Source organism: Hyaena hyaena, unplaced genomic scaffold (genome assembly GCF_003009895.1).
Source record: "Hyaena hyaena isolate Hyena2069 unplaced genomic scaffold, ASM300989v1 scaffold_50, whole genome shotgun sequence".
Taxonomy (NCBI): Eukaryota; Metazoa; Chordata; class Mammalia; order Carnivora; family Hyaenidae; genus Hyaena; species Hyaena hyaena.
In genome coordinates this window covers 1475014-1495048 of record NW_024080682.1, presented here as the reverse complement: position 1 = coordinate 1495048, position 20035 = coordinate 1475014, and the positions used below count along the sequence as shown (strand labels likewise).

At 42.7% G+C, this 20035-nt stretch overlaps 1 protein-coding gene across 9 annotated transcripts in view; it reads left to right on the top strand.

Moving 5' to 3' along the window:
• KMT2C (lysine methyltransferase 2C) overlaps positions 1–20035 on the top strand; it is a 288474-nt gene that overhangs the window by 34503 nt on the left and 233936 nt on the right. The window contains exon 1 of one of the 9 annotated variants that reach the window (XM_039230738.1): positions 5683–5866. The exons of the other annotated variants lie outside the window; for them this stretch is intronic. Within the exon in view, the coding sequence (XP_039086669.1) occupies positions 5850–5866 (17 nt within the window). The 5' untranslated portion in view covers positions 5683–5849. Of the gene's footprint in view, positions 1–5682; positions 5867–20035 lie in introns of those variants that run through there. 9 annotated transcript variants of the gene reach the window in all.

Here is a 20035-nt window from a genome sequence, read left to right as displayed (position 1 = left end):
GGGATAGAGAATCCGAAGTAGGCTCCACCCTGTCAGCACAGAAGCCAACTACGAACTTGATCCCATGAACTGTGAGATTCTGACCTGAGCCAAAATCAAGAATTGGACGGACGCTTAACTGCCTGAGCCCCTAGGGTAATTTTTTTTTTTTTTAATTTTGATCTCATTTATATTATAGGCTTTTTCTCAAATAGCTGCCGATTCCTGGGATCACTGAGATTTAAGGGTTAGTGGAAGAGCTTGCTATGAGATCTTCATTAATGACAGGCTTTACTTTAGGGTGAAGCTGGTAATTCTGCTTTTGTGTTCTGACGTTTAGGAGTCTATTGTTTTACCCCAAAGTGCCAATCCCTATACTAGATCACTAGTTACTCTCCCCAGCCCATGGTTTCATTTCATTTTTTTCTTTTCTTTTTAATGTCTACTTATTTGAGAGAGAGAGAGAGAGAGTGTGTGTGTGTGTGTGTGTGTGTGAGAGCACACCAGCGAGCAAGTGTGGGAGGGGCAGAGAGCGAGGGAGACAGACTCCAGGCTCTGAGCTGTCAGCACAGAGTCCAATGCAGGGCTTGAACCCCCGAACGGAGAGATCATGACCTGAGCTGAAATTGGGCCCTCAGCCAAGTGAGCCACTCCAGGTGCCCCAATGATTTCTTTTCTTTTAAAAGATGTCTCCGTTTTGTAAAGTAATAATATTTCTTTTTCTTATTTCTTAAAGTTTTTAAAACTACTTAAATAATCTTTTATTGAAGGGAAATAAATGTGTATATTTGATCTCCTATATAAACCAGGGAGTTTTCTTTAGCTCTTAAACTGGACTAGACCAAAAACTAACAAATATTCAGATACGTATTTATACAGTGTTTCAGAATGTGCTAGGTTGTAGAAGTATGTAATAGAGGCTTTTTAAAAAATGTTTTTTAAAATTTATTTCTGAGAGAGACAGAGAGATAGCATGAACAGGGGAGGGTCAGAGAGAGAGGGAGATACAGAATCTGAAATAGGCTCCAGGCTCTGAGCTAGCTGTCAGCACAGAGCCCGACACAGGGCTTGAACCCATGAACGGTGAGATCATGACCTGAGCTGAAGTCGGACACTTAAACGATTGAGCCACCCAGGCGCCCCAATGGAGGCTTTAAGTTGTGTGGGAGGTTATTTAGGAAAGGGAGTACCCACTGTGTGTGGGCTTTTTACAGCATTTGGAGGGATTAAGAAAGGTTTCACAAAATCTATGCATGTGATAACATGCTGGTAAAAAATACTCACTTAGGGAGAGCATGACTTAAGTGAAAGGCCCCCTTCCTCTCTTTTTCAGCCTCATATTTCAGAAACAATTACTGTTCACTCTATTTTGTGTCCTTCTTGATTTCTACTGTGCAGATATGTTTCTCTTTGTCCATAGTGTGCTCATGTTCATTTTTACATAGTTGGATCATTTTGTGTATATTGCTTTGTGATTTACTTTTGTCACCTAACAGTGTATTTTGAACATTTTTCTGTTTTAGCGTATACACATAAATCTCTCTCTCTTTTTCCAAAACTGCATAATATTCATCAGCCATTATGAATCAAGTGCTTGCTTGTGCCAAGGCATAGTCTAGATTTGGGGGATCCAGTAGTAAACAAGAGACACCAAGCCTTTGCCTTCGTGGACCAGTATTCAATGGTGAGAGATACAAAATACTTGTCATTAATTTCAGATAGTGGAAAATGCTATAAAAATAAATTAGGGCACCTGGGTGGCTCAGTCGGTTAAGCATCCAACTTCAGCTCAGGTCATGATCACACCATTTGTGAGTTCAAGCCCCACATCAGGCTCTGTGCTGACAGCTCAGAGCCTGGAGTCTGCTCTGGATTCTGTCTGTCTGTCTGCACCCTTCCCCCCCACCCCGCACCTCCCATTGACACTGTGTCTTTGTCTCCTTCAAAAATAAATTAGAAAAAGAATAGATTACAGCACTGGCATTGACAGTGTCTGCTGATGTTGTTGCGAGACCATGAGGTATGTTGCCCGGGTAGTTAGGAGGGTCTTTGTGCAGTAGTGACCCTGAAATAGACCCAAATGATGCGGAGAAAAGTTAGGAAGAATATGGTTCATTGTGAAGGCTCTTAAACAAGAACGGGTGTGTCATCCTCAAGGGACCCTCCTGCCCCCTCAAATGAAAGGCTGATGTTATTGGACAGTGTGAAGTGAACTTAGAGGAGATCACATCTGATAGGTAAGCGGGGGTCTGATTGAACAGTGCCCTGCTCGCTGCGCTGAGGAGCAGGGGTCTTGTTCTCCGTGCAGTGGAAGCCAGTGGAGGAGTTTAAATGGGGGACCAGTAAGGCTGTGGGAGTAATCTTGGCAGGAAGGGCTTAGAGTCCCTGGTGGTCGAGGAGAAAAGTGATTGGGTTTTGTGTGTTTTGAAAGCTACTCAGATAAGATCTGCTAAAGGATTTGATGAGAGGGTATGAGAAAAGGAATTAAAGTGGTCTTCTAGGCTTTTGGCTTCGGCAGCTTGGGCAGACAGTATTGTCACTTACTTTGAGGTCCTTGTGGAGAAATAGGTTTTCAACTAGATTGGAAGTACCCTACTTTATTTAACCATTCCCTTATTGAGGGTCATTTTGTTGATTTCCAGTTGTATCGTCATCTTTGTACTCGCAGTGGACATCCTTGTACTTGTATATTTATACTTGTGGGTATAAGCTAGAAGATACATTCCTCAAGGTAGAGTTCTCTCATCAGAGTGCATATGTTTTGGGGCACCAGAGTGGCTCAGTTGGTTAAGCATCTGACTCTTAATTTCGGCTCAGGTCATGATCCCACAGTGCTGAGATCGAACCTCACTTGGGTCCTGCTTGGGATTCTCTCTCCTTTTCCCTCTGACCCTCCCCGGTGGGTGCACGTGCCTGCATGCTCACATTTCTCTCTCTGTCTTTCTCTCTCTCTCTCTCAAAAAAAACAAAACAAAAACAAACAAAACAAAACAAAAAAACCCCCAAAAAGTTTCAAGTAGATACTGACCAAATGCCTTCCAAAAATGAAGTACTGACTTACAGCCTGCAGAGCAGAGCGTACATTTCTGAAAGTGGAAGTGGTGGTTCTAACAGAATTGTATCTTTACTATGTCCCTTAAGCACTCTGGTCCCAGAATGGGAATCAGCACTTGTGTCCCTTTCGGTGGTCACTGAAGTCCTGACACGCCTCCAGCCGTAGTCTCCGCCAGCCCTCGCCAGCCCTCTGCCGGTCCTTCCCGCTTTAGGAAGCCCTTCGTCAGCACTGTGGTGATGATAGACGATAAAGATGGTGGCTTGTTTATGTGTGCCAGGCACTTTCCTAAGTGCTTCACAGGAGCTGTGTTAATTTAATCCTCACAACAATCTAAAAAGTAAATACTATTATTAGCTCCGTTTTTTTTTTTTCAGTTGAGAAAACTGAAAATTGTCTTTTCCTTTATCTTTTTTTCTGTCAGAGGATTTCTTTCTTGTAACTTTGGCACTGTCACTTGAATATATCTTTTGTCAGTTCTTATGAGTCAGAACCCAAATGTAAAATAAATGACAGGAAAAAAGGCGCTGGTGGAGTAAATGTGTTGGAGAACACGTTCAGTTTGGGAGAGTGCTCTGCTCATTGGCTGTTGTTTGTGGAGTTTTGGATTTAGTTGACAAAACTGCCTGGGTTTAGACTCTAGACTTCTAACGTAGTAGCTGCTTGAGTATGGCTGATCATTGATCTTTTCTGTAGCTCAGTTTCATCAACTTTAAATATATTTTCTGATGTTTATTTTTGAGAGAGAGAGAGAGAGGGAGGGACAGAGAATGAGTAGGGGAGGGGCAGAGAGAGGGAGACACAGAATCTGAAGCAGCTCCAGGCTCTGAGCTGTCAGCACAGAGCCCAGTGCACGGTTTGAACTCATAGACTGAGAGATCGTGACCTGAGCTGAAGTCGGAGGGTTAACCACTGAGCCCCCCAGCTGCCCCTATGTATGAAATTGTAAAAGCCCTAAACCTCACTAGTTTTTTAGTGAGTCATGCTGGATGGGATATATACGTATCAAGCTTTTTATGTTTTTGCTGCATGACATTATTTTGTGGTTATTTAAATGTGCATGTCTCATGGGGCTCCTGGGTGGCTTAGTCGGTTAAGCGTCCGACTTTCGCTTAGGTCATGATCTCGCGGTTCATGGGTTCGAGCCCCGCGTCGGGCTCTGTGCTGACTGCCAGCTCAGAGCCTGGAGCCTGTTTCAGTCTGTGACTCCCTCTCTCTCTGACCCTCCCCTGCTCACGCTGTCTCTCTCTCTCTCCTAGAAATAAATAAAACATTAAAAAAAAAATGTGCATGTCTCATGAATGAAGTCAATTGAGTATATTTGCCACTAGGATTTCTTCTTTTGCAACTGCCCACCTGTACTCTGTATTAGTACTTTTCGGCTTCAAATAGCAGACGTCTTAATTTACAATGGCTTCACCAATGAGTAAAATTTTACCTCATAGGACTAGAAGTCCAGATGTTATTAAGTAGTTCAGTGCAATTATCAAGGACCCAGATGCTTTCCCTTTTTCTGTTGTTTCATTATTTTTTAAGCTTATTTATTTATTTTGAGAGACAGTGTGAGCAAGGGAGGGGCGGGGGAGGGGAGGATTGCATCCCAAGCAGGCTCCATGCTGTCAGCGCAGAACCCCACGCTGGGCTCATCTCATGAATCCTGAATCCTGAGATCCTGACCTGAGCTGAAATCAAGAGTCAGATGCCTAACCCACAGAGCCACCCCACTGCCCCTCCATTTTCTTGTTTGTTAATCTTCAGCTTGTTATTGATGGCTGCTAGATGAATTCACTTAAACAGTTAGTTAGCACCTATAGTGTACTAGCTAGTAGTCTAAAGTAGAGGAGGTATACTTATGACGAGCACCAAGTGATGTATTGACTTGTTGAATCACTGTGTTGTGAAACTGACATAACACTGTATGTTAACTGTACTGGAAGAAATAAAAAAGCTAATGGAAAAGTATGGGAAGTATAGCAGTGAACAAAACAGACCATGTTTATGGCCCTCAGGGAGCTTACATTTTGGTGGGGGCGAAGGAGGGGATAAACAAGTAGGTAAAATGAATAGTATGTTAGAAGATGGTAAGTGTTAAGGAGAATAACGAAGTAATAAATGAAGGAATAAAAGTAACTTCAGTAAAAAGTGGGCCAGGCTGAATTAGGTTATTTTAAATGGACTAATCAGGGAGGGCTTCAGTGAGGTGGTGTGTGAGTAGTCTCTGGGTCAGAGGGCATGGGCAGATGTGTGGGGGAAGAGCATAGCAGAGGGAGGAGGGAGTGCAACAGGCCCTGGGGCAGGAGGTGCTGAGAGGTGCCCGGAGGAACTGAGCCAGGGACGGGGAGAGGCAGTGAGTCAGCCGGTGTGGGGCCTGCAGACCATTGTGAGATCTTTTTGGCTTTTATTCTGCCTGAGATAAGATACCTTTGGGGGTTTGGGGTAGAGGACTGACCTTATCTGACTGTGACTCTGGGCGACTCATGCGGCTGCTGTGTTGGGCAGAGAGTGAAGGGATAAAGGTTGAAGCAGGCGCGGCAGTCACGAGGGCGCCGCAGGCAGCCGGGTGAGAGATGATTTGGAGAACGATAGGGGACAGAAGTGATTCTGCATGTTTTGAAGGTAGAGCTGAAAGGGTCTGTTGAGGAGTTGGATGTGGATGTGGGGGTGGGGGGCGGTCAGAGCTCACACATCCAGTAGCCCCATGGCTACGGCCAGTGAAGACCAGGTGTATTTCTTCACGTACCACTCTTTTATTTGGAACACACATCTACCTGGAAGCCGTCAGCGGGATATTCCTCAGATTCTGTGGCTGTGACTGATCATGTGCTTCCGTCAGAGGTACGGGTGAGGCCCGGAAGGCAGGACCCTTTGCCTTTCAAGGACTCACAAAGGGAGGTGGACTCTGCCAGCTAGAGCCAGTGGGGAGGGGGCGTGGCTGCTGGGTGAGTAACTTGGTAGTAACTTCTCTGTCATAAATATTTCTCTCTCTCTTTTAAACTTTATTTATTTATTTTGAGAGGGAGAGTGTGAGCAGAGAGGGGGCAGGAGAGAGGGAGAGGGAGAGAGGGAGAATCCCAAGCAGGCTCTGCACTGACAGATCTGGGACTGGAACTCCTGAACTGCAAGACCATGATCTGAACCCAAATCAAAGGTCGGTTGCTTCACTGACTGAGCAGCCTAGGTGCTCTTAGAGTCTCAATATTTCTAAGCCATATATTTTAATGAGTTTGTAAATCTGAGATTACTTTTCTAATTTTGAAATAAATGAATCCTTTCAAAGTTACTGGTAGGGGCAGGTGAATGCAGAATCCAAGGCATAATTTATAGTGTTTCCTACTCTGGATGCGTCATTTTAATCCAGATACTGGCTGGTCATTCTTTATAAAACTATCATAGGGGTGTTGTGAGGGACAGCAGGAGGGTGGGAGGGAAAACCCAAAGCACCCCGGCTCCTCTGTCCCCCCTGGATCTCTCTGCCACTGCAGACGCGCAGCTTATCGGAGGCCCATTCTTCAGTGGGGTTTCCTTTTCAGTTCCTTCTTGCTGGTCCCTTTAGTAGTAAGTAGCTATCAACTTCTGTCTCTTCCTCCCTCCCTCTCTTTCTTCACCAAAAAGGCTGATTACCGGGTTATTTGTAACAAGAAATTTTTGTTTTCTTGTACGATTAATTGTTCATCCTTCAGTTTCAAGGTGGGAGGCATTGTAGCTTTGTTTGTGAGTATGTTTTTGAGCTCTAATTCCACTGCTTACCACCCGGTGGCCCGGAGCACTTCGGTCACAGCCCCACTCATATGGTGCAGGGACCCTGCTCACATCAAATACAGCACACATACTGCTTCTTGGACTTGTACACTTTGGTGGTTCTGATTGACTTTAGGCAAGTGAATTAAACCCTCAGCTTTCAGTGAGATAATGCATGCCGAATGCTAAACACATTACCGGGAAGTGCTCATTTTACCTTTGACGAAGGGTTGATTCTCAGTAATTAGGTGAGTTGTAAGTGGGGAGTTGGGGTCGTTGTGAAGTAGCTGGGAGCTCTTGTAGATGGTATAGTTTAATACGCCATGTTCCCCCCCTCCAACTACATACTTCATTGTTCAACATGAAATTGGAGTATATCATTTTGGGCCATTTCCACAGTTATACAGCTGTTCTGAGACCTTCCTAATTCTCAGTCGTATTGAAGACACAGATAGGATTGTGGGAGCACAGATAGGTGAGATATATTTACAGTTTTTGGCAGGGTAATTTAGGCATAGTTAAGAAAGAATTCAGTGGAGGCCAGTAAAATATATATTTCGTTCTGTTTTCAGAGTGTTCACTTTAATAAACTTTTGTGGGTTATTAGAATACTTTCTAAATTCCAAGTTCTGTACTTAAAAGCAGTAGATACTCTAAGGAAGTCACCCAGTTTAGTTTTAATTTAGTTTAGGTAAATAGAATTACCACACTGTTAAATCAGTTGTTGGGTGTCTCTTGTATTAGGGCTCAACGTAAGTACACATTTACTATGACTTTTTGTGTGAGGAATACTTTTTATTGGAAGGTTTAAATGTAGATGTACAAGGAAGATCAGTTTAGTATGCATTCTTTACAGTGTGTTCTTTCTGATCAAGATCTGCCTAGAGTCATGTTTCTCCAGGAAGTGCAGAGGGGAGTATAATGATAAGTAAGATCATTTTCTTTTTAATGAAATTCTATCTTAGAGCAAAAGAAAGTTACCTATATCGTTTCTTATGTTAGCCCTGTATTATGATTTGACTTATAAAGTCATAGCTTTAGATTTATAGGGTGGTTACTACCTCTCACTCTGAACATGTGGAAAGACTACATGGTAAGATGAGTATATTTGCTGAGAAGGGTAGGAGTTATGTGTTAGCTTAGCAGGTGCCCAGCCAGATGGGACAGCTTAAGGGTAGGTGGCACAGAAATGGGAAATTGCTAGGCCTATTTGTCGGGTTCACCCTTAATAAAAATACAATACGCTGTATGTTACATCTTCTGCATGGAACAAACCATGACTACTGGCATAATTGTGGCCCTAAAGTAGTTGTCTCCAAGCTTATATTTGAATTAATTCCTTTATTATTAAGAATTTTAGGGGTGCCTGTGTGGCTCAGTTGATTGAACATCTGACTCTTGATTTTGGCTCAGGTCTGATACCAGGGTTGTGGGGCAGAGCCCTGTGTCAGGCTCTGTGCTGAGTGTGAGCCTGCTTGGGATTCTCTCTCTCTCTTCTCTTCCCCCACCCCCCTTCCATTCCCTGCTTGTGCTCGCTCATAAAGTGAAGTAAAATGAAATCCCTCTTCCAAATTATTAAAAAAGAATTGAATCCATAGCCTCAGCATTTATATACCCCCCTTTCTCTTTCATAGTTTATTGTCAAGTTGGTTTTCATATAAAACCCAGTGCTCATCCCAACAAGTGCCCTCGTCCATGCCCATCACCCCCCTCCCCTCTCCCCCACCCCCATCAGGCCTCAGTTTATTCTCAGTATTCAAGAGTCTCTCATGGTTCCCCCCCTCTTTTTTTAAAAGTAAGCTCTACACCCATCATGGGGCTTGAACTCAGATCCTGAGATCAAGAGTTGTATGCTCTACTCACTGAGCCAGCCAGGCCACTCCATTTTTCTTTTTGGAAAAAAGTTGTATACATCTATTACAATCAGTCCATACATTAAGTAGTATGAGAGCTAAGTTTTATATTCCTTATTATTATTATCTTAAGTTCTAGCATTTTCAGGCCTCTGATTAGGACATGTAAGTGTTTTGTATTCCACTTTGGAGACCATTAGTGTAGAAGATTATGTTATAAAGAAGCTTCATAGTATTAATTTTCCTCCTTTGAGTGTTAAGTGTAACATGTCCTATAGAATGGGAGAGAAGACAGGTGAGTGGCATCTTTGAATACTGAGGAGGCCATTGGAGAAATCTTAGCATTGATGAAATACAGACTTTGAACTCTGGTTCTGCTTGTCTATGAAGGTTATACATGAATATTCGTATTTGACTGCCATCCCTCCAGTGTCCACAGTGTGCCAGGTACTCTTCTAAGCACTTTCGCCTATATTACTTATTCTACAACTATTTACTGATAAGGAATCCAGTTTGTTAACTTATGTAAGTGAAAAAGCCAGAACTTTTTCAGATTTCTGACTCAAAGCTCTTTGTTTTTCCCTCTAGAATGAAAGGGGATTTTTCATCTCTGCTGGTTTGGGTTCTGAGAATTAAGTGATAATGCATATAAGATGCCTAACTCACAGGGTCTGGTATGTGGCCCTTCTGTTGCTGCAGTGACTTTTTACCCCAGTATGAGAAGGAGTTCTATAAGGCAGGCCGTTCTGTACTTTGTAACTGTTTGTACTCTCTTCTCCAGGGATGTGTGTGATTGACAGCAGAGCTCTTCTCCAGTTGTCTCCCTCCAGTTCTTTTTTGGAGCTGGTAACAATTAAAAATCTTATTTTAACAACATTGTGTATTATTTTGTTTCAAATGAAAAAATAGTAAGATAAAATGTGGCATTTGTGGTCAGAGTATGGTCAACTCTGATGTCTAGAATATTCAGTTATGTCATTTAATTTGATAGCATTTTGTTAGGTTTTTAAATACAGACCAAAATAAGGAAGTTGGAAATGTTTATAATCCAACTATTCACGTAATTCTTTCTGGCAAAAGAAAAATTCCATGTACATGACTAGGAAACTTAGTTATTAAAAAAAAATGTGAAGGCAGTTTAAATCTTATAAACCAGAAGCCTCTTCTGTTAGCTCAGGCTCTCATAACAGAACGTCACAGCCTGGCTTAAAGAACAGAACCTTACTACTTCCTCACAGTTCTGGAGGCTGCACGTCCAGGGTGAAGGCCAGCAGGCCTCGTCTCTCCTGAGGCCTCTCCCCGTGGCTCGTCCTCCCCCGTGTGTGCCTGTGTCCTAATCTCCAAAGACACCAGTCATTTGGGATTAACGTCCAACCTAACAACCCCATTTTAACTTAATTACCTCTTTAAAGGTCCCCTTTCCAAATAGAGTCACAATCTGAGGTACTGGGAGGTAAGACTCCAAATATAAGAATTTGGGTGGGGGAGCAATTCAGCCTATAACACAGCTCTAAAAACAACTAATACCTGTTTTACTTGTACGTTTCCAGAAAAATTTCCCATTTTTATATCTGTGGGTATGTGAATTTATATGATTATGTGTTATTACATTAGTTTCTTTGAAGTCAACGTGGACAATACACACAGCAGAGAGCTACTGTAGGGTTGTATTAGGTGGGGAAATGAGCTTGGCATATGGAACCGGACACGATCTGTTAGGAGTGTGTGTGTTTGGGTAGTACATGTGTGTATGTATGTATGTACATACCAATGTATTAAAGTCTCTTCAGTATCAATTTTATATTTGTCTTAGGTCCTTAATGCACTAAGACTTTTTCTGAATTAATTTATTTGGTGCTTACTGTGTACTGACTACTTTGTGAGGTTGTATGTATGCTAGGCATTAGAAGAACAAACGGTCCCCGACTTCGATTGATGGCTTGACTTACGATGGTTCCACTTTGGATTGCTTCACTTTCTGGTGGTACAAAAACAATATGCATTTGGGAGAAGCCATACTTTGAATTTTGCCTTTGGATCTTTCCATAGGCTGGTGATCTGTGGTCTGATACTGTCTGGTAATGCTGGGCCACAGCCCCCAGCCAGCCGCATGATCAGGAGGGTTAGTAACCGACACGCTGACGATCCTGTACCCACACCACCCTTCCGGTTTTCACTTTCAGTGCAGTATTTAATAAATTACATGAGCTATTTGGCATTTTATTGTAAAATGGGCTTTGTGTTAGATGATTTTGCCCAATTGTAAGCTTATGTAAGTGTTGTGCGTATGTGTAAGGTGTAGGTCAGTCTACGCTATGATGTTTGGTAGGTTAGTTATATTAAACACATTTTTGACTTAGAGTATTTTCAATTCATGACGTGTAACCCAGCTAAAGAAGATTTGAATGCGGAATAAGATAAGATCCCTGCCTATAAATTCTAGAGCTGGGTTGAAGGGGCAGGAGTAGAGATTCATTGGGAGATCTGTCTGGTGTCTGAACCGGAGAAGCAGCTCCTTTCCCCCCAAGGCTTACATGAAGCTTTCCTGGAGAAAGGAAGACAGCGCTTGAACTGGGGCTTCTAAGGACTGTCCAAACCAATTTTAGGCAGAGGGACATGTAAAGGCACAGAATTTTGAGAGGAAAGATAAAAGGTTAAATATGCTGGGGCTGCCTGGGTGGCTCAGTTGGTTAAGCATCCAATTTTGGCTCAGGTCATGATCTCCGGTCGTGAGTTCAAGCCCCATGTCCAGCTCTGTGTTGGCAGCTGGGAGCCTGGACTCTGCTTCAGATTCTGTGTCTCCCTCTCTCTCTGCCTTTCCCCTGTTTACACTCTCTCTCTCTCAAAAATAAAATAAACATTAAAAAAAATTGAAAGTTAAATATGTTGGAGGTATAACATGTAGAGGATTGACAGCAAATGAGGCTAAACTGGTTGGTGTACGTTGTGTCTTGAAGGGTCTTTTATGCTCTGGTAAGAGGTTTGTCTTTCTGTAAGGCTCAGAGTATGTGACCACTGAAAGATGGAGAAGGGATAATGCCGTCATGTTTGCATTTTAAAAATATCTGTCTGGCATTAGCTTGAGGGAGAAAGGGAGGGAGATTAGAAGTTGTTGAGTGTTGGCAGGTGTGAGAGGAGTGAGTACCTGAAATAGTTTTGTGGATGAAGAAGAGGTAATAGGTTGAAGAGAGGTTTCAGAAGTAAGATAAATAGGAGTTGTTTAGGAGGAGGAGAAAACTGAAATGACTGAAGTTTCTAGGTGGATGGAACAAACTGGGTAGACACAATGGGTACGGATTCAGTTTGGGATCTGTTGGATTTAGCATGCCTGTGTTCCATTCAGTGGTGTTTGGGTGGGTGAGTGGGGGGTGTGGACCGGAGAGCCAGGAGACCAGAGGTGGGCACTGAGTGAAGAAGAGCCTGTCTAGAGAAGACGGACGTTTGGAGCTGTATTCCAGAGGGCAGCAGTACTTTCACGGGTGGCCAGAAGGAAACATTGAAGAGGCTGAGGGAACAGCCAGAGAAGCCAAAAATAGAGATTTCTAGTGTGAACGTGTGTAATGTACAGTGTCCCTTGGTTCTAGAAATGAGTGTGGGGGAAGGTGGAGACAACTTATCATGCGTCTGATAGATTTGACAGTCTGTCTGATATCAGTGAAATAGTGGGTTTGGTAACCAGCTTGCAGGAAGTCCCTTGGTGAATTAGAGATCAGAGGAAGTATAGGCATAAATGACTGTTCAGACTTTGTAATGCCTTTTTTGGGTTTATTTATTTTGAGAGAGAGAAAGAGCACCAGTGGGGGAGGGGCGAAGAGAGAATTCCAAGCAGGCTCCACACTGTCAGTGTAGAGATCATGACCCGGGCTGCAGTCAGGAGTCAGATGCTTGACCGACTGAGCCACCCAGGTGCCCCGACTGATCAGACTTTCTAAAGAACTTTGGCCCTGAACCCAAAGTATGTGGTGTCTAGAGAGGAAGCAAGCAACAGGTTCAGGAGTTATGGACATGTGGAGGGAGGTAAGGCTGGGGCTTATTTCTAGGTTTACGAGGGACAGTGACAGGAACGGGGGTGGGGCAGGGGTGAACAGCCAAGAAACAATAGCAGAGCTGTCCCGTTGCCCAGTGGATTCAGATGAAAACTGGTCCTAAAAGCAGGTACAGCTCCAAGAGAAGGCATTGGAGGAGAAGCAGGCTGGGCCTGTAGGGATGGGGCGCAAGGTGGCACACGGTTGTGCTGCATGGAGGTCACATGCTTCTACCTTGTCACTGTAAACACTGCTACGACCTGAACAATAGACGCGTTTTATTGGAGAAAGGATTTTTCCATTACTGTTCTTCTGCACTGGTGGGTTGGTTCAGTAATAAATACGTGAGACCTTTTGTGTGAGGAACAAAAAAAGATAAACATGCAATTTATACTTTTTGCTGAACCATCTTTTTTCATAGTGTGGTTTTATTTTTGGACAGTTTTGGTTTAGAATTTTCTTTTTTTTTTAAGTTTTTTTTTTTTATTTGTTAAACTTAGTAACAATTTCATTAAAGAATATTGATTATATAAGAACTTAATTTGTATTAATTAAAGCCTGATCACATTATCTTCCAGTAGGATTTTATTTGCTGAGATGAATTCGGGTTTAGAATTTTCTTTTTTTTTTAAGTTTTTTTTTTTTTATTTTTGAGAGAGAGAGACTGTGTGTGTGTGTGTGTGTGTGTGTGTGCGCGCGCGTGAGTGCACGCGAGTTGGGGAGGGACAGAGAGAGAGGGAGAGTGAGAGCCCTGACCAGGCCCTGCTGTGTTAGCGTAGAGCATGTTCCCGGGCTCAATCTCACAACTGCGAGATCGTGACCTGAGTTGAAATCAAGAGTTGGATGCTTAACCAACTGAGCCACCCAGGCGCCCCTTGATTTAGAAATTTCAGACTGTTAAAGTCTCTCATACTGAAATAAATGGGTTAAAAAGACATTTTAAAGCCAAATATAATTTATTTTGAATGCTTGCTATTTTGGATTATCTTTATCATGGTCTACCCCCACCTCCATTCTATTAACCTGGATAATAATAAATTGTCTCCCGTCTCACAGTTAATACAGTTGCATAAAATTCTAGATTAAGGAACATGTATTTTAGCATATTTAATTACAATAATAATAACCCCTGGGCCCTTCACAAATACTATTTTGATGAATGTGATGGAAGTTTACATTAATCTAGAACAGTGCTTAGGACAGAATGAGGTCCTTGACAAATGAGGTTGATTCTGAATTGCTCTTTTCTCTGTGAAGGGCCTGAAACAGTTGAAGAGAGCCTGAACACTAAAATAGTCTCCAAAACATTTTCAAGTTTGGGCCCCAAAAGAGAACTGTTTTAAAGTTCTAATATATTGTTTTTCCTGATAGAATCCCAGATATTCTTCAGGTTAGAACAGAATTTCATAAAAAGGAATGTGCTTGGGTAACTGTTACAAAATCCCTTGATTAGAATACACTTATTATTTGTGGGGCGCCTGGGTGGCTTAGTCATTTGGGGGTCCGACTTTCGCTTAGGTCATGATCTCGCAGTTCGTGGGCTCGAGCCCCGCATCGGGCTCTGTGCTGACTGCCAGCTCAGAGCCTGGAGCCTATTTCAGAGTCTGTGTCTCCCTCTCTCTGACCCTTCCCTGCTCACGCTGTCTCTCTCTCTCTCTCTCTCTCTCTCCTAGAAATAAATAAAAATATTAAAAAAAAAAGATAGAATACACTTATTATTTGTGTATGTCTATGTGTGCATATTTAAGTGTTTTAAAATAGATTTATTTGGGGGCATCTGGCTGTATCAGATGGTAGAGCATGTGACTCCTGATCTCAGGATCATGAGTTCAAGCCCCATGTTGGGTGCAGAGCTTACTTAAAAAAATTAATAAAGTAATAACATAGATTTACTTATGGATGTATACATAGGTGTCTATATATGTATTTTTATATAAGTGAGATTGGTCAAATGATATATTTGTTATGGAGGGCAACAATTTTTTCCTAACTACTTAAATGTTTTAAGATAGATTTACTTATAGATGTGTAAATACATAATATCCGTATATATGAGTGAAATTGATCAAATGATAGATTCACTATAAAGGGCTATAATTTTTCCCCCCAACCTACGTGTTTCACTATATATCAAGGTAATTTGGGATTTTGGAAGTTTGATAATTCTACATTACTGTAAGCTATGTATGGTTAAATATATGTATTTAATTATTTCTTATTCTAAAATCATTGTATTCATCATAAATTCAGCCTGTCAAAAGTTATAAACCACAAGCTCAGTTCTACTTCCTGGAAGTAGTCTCTGAAAACTTACTAGTATTACTTTCCAGATATTTTTCATTTATAGATAAGAGGTGTACATGCATAGAAAAAAACAGATGTAGGCAAAATTATGCTGTAAATGCTGTTTTACAACTTTTGTACATTTTTTGTAGATGATCTTGATCAGTGATGTAGATCCAGTGCAGTGATGATTGAAATAAAATGTTTTTCCCCTTATTAAGTCTTATTTAAAAATTACTAATGTTACAAAATCATGTTATGTAATTATCAATAAATAGAGATGGCTCAGGTAAAATCAAGTGGGAAATGTTGGATTAAAATATTAAAACTTCTAGGAGCATCTAGGTGGCTCAGTCGATTAAGCATCTGACTCTTGATTTTGGCTCAGGTCATGATCTCACGGTTCGTGGGTTCGAGCCCTGCATTGGGCTCTGGGCTGACAGCATGGAGCCTGCTTGGGGGATTCTCTCTCTCTGGTCTTTCTGTCCCTGCCTGCATGTTCTCTCTCAAAATAAATAAATAAACCTTAAAAAATATTAAAACTTCTGTTATGGGCTATTTGCAAGGATAAGGAAGTGTGGTCTCTTTAATGTACATTAAATTTTTTTTAAATGTTTATTTTTGAGAGGGAGAGAGAGAAAGAGAGCACATGAGCGAGTGGGGGAAGGGCAGAGATAGAGGGAGACACAGAATCTGAACAGGCTCCAGGCTCTGAGCTGCCAGCATAGAGCCCTGTGTGTGGCTTGAACTCACGAACCATGAGATCGTGACCTGAGCTGAAGGCAGATACTTAACAGACTGAGACATCCAGGTGCCCCCCGCAATGCCTTAATGTGTTTCTTGTTGTAAAAACCCCACTTTTGGGAGAATATTTATATCTTTGTGCTGATAGCACTACTGTTCTGTAGTTACGCTTCTGAGAGATTAAAGTGAGTGTTTTAGGGTATATAACAAAATTGTATATTAAATGTAACTGTTATAAGTCAGAAATCGTGGTTCCACTTACTGGTCTTTTGACACTTAAGAGCCAGAGCTCTGTATAAAGCCAGTGCTGGTTCAAATCCTGGATGCACCATTTAATAATTGTGTGACCATGACCCTTTCCAAGGTTCAGTTATCCTGTCTGTAAAATGAGGAGTAATGATTGTTGTGATGGGTCCATGAAAAATATGTTAATTGAAGTTCTGTCAGCTACTATAATAGATAAACCTTGAAATCTCAGGGGCTTAAGACAGTAACAGTTTATTCTACTGGGACTCTAAGCTAATCTCTCCAGTCTTCAGCACTGACTTCCAAGATCGTCCTGGGCACCGATATCCACTTGACAGATGGGGGAGAGATGGGGTGTGGGAGATTCTGGGACAGGGCCTGGGACGGGTGAAGAGGTATCCAATCACTTTGCCCCCATTTCATTGACTGCAAGTCAGACGCATAGAAGGGAAGTTGGCCAATGTAGTCTAGCCACGTGCCCAGCAGGAGAGGGAGGTATGTTTGGTGAATAGCCAGCCAACCTACTATACAGTCTCAGCCTAGGAGATGGCTCTGAGGTTGTCGTTAACAAGATACTTCACCTCCCTTTGGGGGGGGGGGGTCTGTGTTTCATCTGTATAGTGGGGGGGGGGTGAGGCAGGGGACAGTTAACGTTTATTGAGAGCTTCTGTGAATATTGGTTTAGAATTGTATTAATTTGTTTAATTCTACAAAAGTCAGAAGTAAAGACTACTCGTCCTTTTTTTCCCCCCCTTTTTTCTTTTTTTAACATCTGAGGAAACGAAGGCACAGAGTGAGTTGTGGAATCAGGATTTGAACTCAGGCAGTGTTCACTGCAGCGTCTGTGCTTTTAATGCTCTGCTGAAAGTCCTATGCATGCATGCTTCAGTTAACCTTCTGCACTCTGCTGTGTCCTGAATCTTTCTTCTCTTGGTGTCTTTTCTTTAGCAAAGGTCTTTGTGATAAAGTAATTTCTTTCAGATTGCTGCCACCTCCACCGGTGATCATTTTCCCTTCCCTGCACTTGCCCTGGTATTCAAGAGACTTAGAGTCACTCCTTTTCCCTTTCCACCTGTTTTTTTTTTTTTTAAACTTTATTTCAGAAAATTTGCCTATATACAAATGTGTACAGAATGGTATAATGAATCTCCAAGTACCTGTCATCTCTTTTAAACAAATTATCACACATGACTAACTGTATTTATACTGTTACACACTTCTCATGTTATTTTGAAACAAATTTCAGGCATAACGTACTTTCATTTATGAGTGTTCGAGAATATATTTCTAAAAAGCATTAAAAAAAAGAAATTAATATCACCATCATTCCTAAAATAATTAATAGCTGAATCCATAATATCAAATGTTCAGTATTCAGATTAAACAGGTGTCTCTCTTTTAATAGTTTGTTTGAATCAGGATCTACATAGGCTCACACATTGTGATTGAGTCTCTTATCTGTAGGCTACTAGCTTCCTTTTCTTGCAGTTTATATGTTGAAGAAACAAGTTATTTGCCGCACAGAGTTTCCCACCATCTGGATTTTGCTGATTGTATCCCTGAGGTTTAACATATTTCTCTGTTCTCTGTATTTCTGAATGAGTAGGTGGACCTTGATCAGATTCTGATTCAATGTCATTTTTCATGATTGCCTCTTAGGTGGAGGTACATTCTTTAACTGGGAGGCACATAATGTCTGGTTGTCTCTTTGTGATGCCAGTGGCTGTTGATGACCAGTGCCCAGATCTGTTGATGCATCAGGGGTCCTAAAAGGGTGAGGTTCTGATTCTGTTATTCCTTCATTTGATTTGCTGGAACACTTTTATAAAGAGAAGAACCCTGCTTTATAAAGAGAAGAACCCCCCTCACTGATTGTTTGGCTGCTTAGCACAGCAGTTGTTTTTTTTTAATTTTTTTTTTTTTAATTTATTTTCGAGAGAGATAGCGTGAGCAGGGAGGGTCAGAGAGAGAGAGGGAGATACAGAATCTGAAGCAGGTTCCAGGCTCTGAGCTGTCAGCACAGAGTCTGACGCGGGGCTTGAACCCACGAACCGCAAGATCGTGACCTGAGCTGAAGTCGGATGCTTAACCGACTGAGCCATCCAGGCGCCCCTAGCACAGCAGTTTATATGGGAAAGGCAGGACGAAGGTTTGACCCACCCTTTCCACCTACCTACCTGCCGCCTTTTCCTTTTCTGAGAGAGAGAGAGAGAACACAAGTGAACGTGTGCATGTGCCCGAGCTGGGGGCAGGCAGAAGTAGAGGGAGGGAGAGAATCTCAAGCAGGCTCCACGCCAAGTATGGAATCTGATGCGGAGCTCGATCTCATTACTGTGAGATCGTGACCTGAGCCAAAACCAAGAGTTGGACGCTTGACTGAGTGAGCCAACCAGGAGGCCGTCTTTCACTTTCTTCGCCAGTCTGCAGTCTAATTAGTTGGTCCTGAATATGTCCCAACTGTGATTAATAAGTTTTTCTTATTCTTAGTATTAGTGACTGTCCAGGAAAGTATCTGGAAATTAACAGATAAAAGCAAATTCCCTTCATGGAGTCACTGGCTACTGGTGGAACCATATTGTGTGACAGCGCAGTATGATTGGTAACAAATATGTATGTGGGTGCCTGGGTGGCTCAGTTGGTTGGGCATCTGACTCTTGATTTTGGCTCAGGTTGTGATATCACCTTTGTGGGATCGAGCCTTGCCTAGGGTTCTCAGTGCTGAGTGTGGTGTCTGCTTGAGATTCTCTCTCTCCCCCCTTCCTCTGTCCCTATCCCGCTTGTGGTCCCCCTCCCCTCAGAATAATAAACATTAAAAGAAAAGAAATATATATTTGGTCATTCATATGACCAAAGTGTATTGTTTTGATTTATTTGGGATCTTCATTCACAGTTCCTGAAAATATTTCAGAGCCATAAAGGTGAATTGATTGTCTTATTATTAATGACAGTGACTTTTGGACTCCACCCAAAGGTGGGGGCTGGGTGTCAGAAGAACTATGTGAGTAGAGACTCGGAACTTTTAGTCCTGCCCCTGCCGCCACCCCCCCCCGGGGGGGGGGGACTGGAGTTGAGTCAGCCAATGGCCATTGACTTGGTCAATCATGACTATGTAATAAAGCCTCCATGAAAACCCAAGAGGTTAGCTTTTCGGCCTTTTCTTCTTCTTATTTTTTTTTTTTTTTTTTGGAGAGGTTTTGTGTTCGGGGAATCAGAATACTCTCACATGCCACTGAACCAGGCCCCACAAAGACAGGTGTTCCTTTGTCCAGGACCTTGACCGGTCTCTTCAACTGGACGTTGTTTTGTATCCCTTATCATATACTCTAATAAAGGACTAAAGTAAGTGTTTCCCTGGGTTCTGTGAGCTGCTCTAGCAAATTCTCCAACCTGAGGAGGAAATGGTAACCACCTGGGGCTTGTTCTCTGGCTCTGGTGGGAGGGATGGAGGGACACCCTGCTGGCATCTGAGAAACCCGTGGTGTGTGTGTGTGCGCGTGCTTGTGTGTGCCTCCTTCCCTAACATTGGAATTGGGACAGGGGAGCCTTAAAAGAGACAGAAATCGGGCTCTGCACATAGTGGGGGGCACTTAGATGTACTTAGCCTTTGAAGGTCAGGAAAGGGCTCTGGAGTTGACCTTGAGCCATGCTTTGCAGGTTGAATATCAGTTTGCTTCTGGGGGAGGAGGTAGAGCTCCTTCCCAGACGGCAGGCGATTTGTGCGAAGGCTGAGAGGTGAGTGAGGAGGTTTGGCGGGGCTCCAAGGCCAGTGGGCTGGTGGAGAGCGTGCAGAGATGAGGCTGTAGAGGTCGGATGGGTTTTAGTCAGTTTGAGGAATGGTTTTAGCTCCCAGAGTCCGAGGAGAGACACTGGAAGGTTTTATCCAGCGAATGACACAGGAAACACGTTGCGTGAAGAAAGGGGTGCGTACTGTGTCCTTTTGCGAACTGTTCAGACAGGTTTGGTTTTCTTCCTTGATGGCACTGCCCGTGCCCTCACAGCGCTTTCAGGCCACCTGGAGTCCTGGCGCAGTTTCCTGAGCGGCCACCGCCAAGGGGCTCGATGGGTGAGAGGCTGCTCTTCTGGCCCATGCTTCCTGTCATCATCGCAGGGGTGAC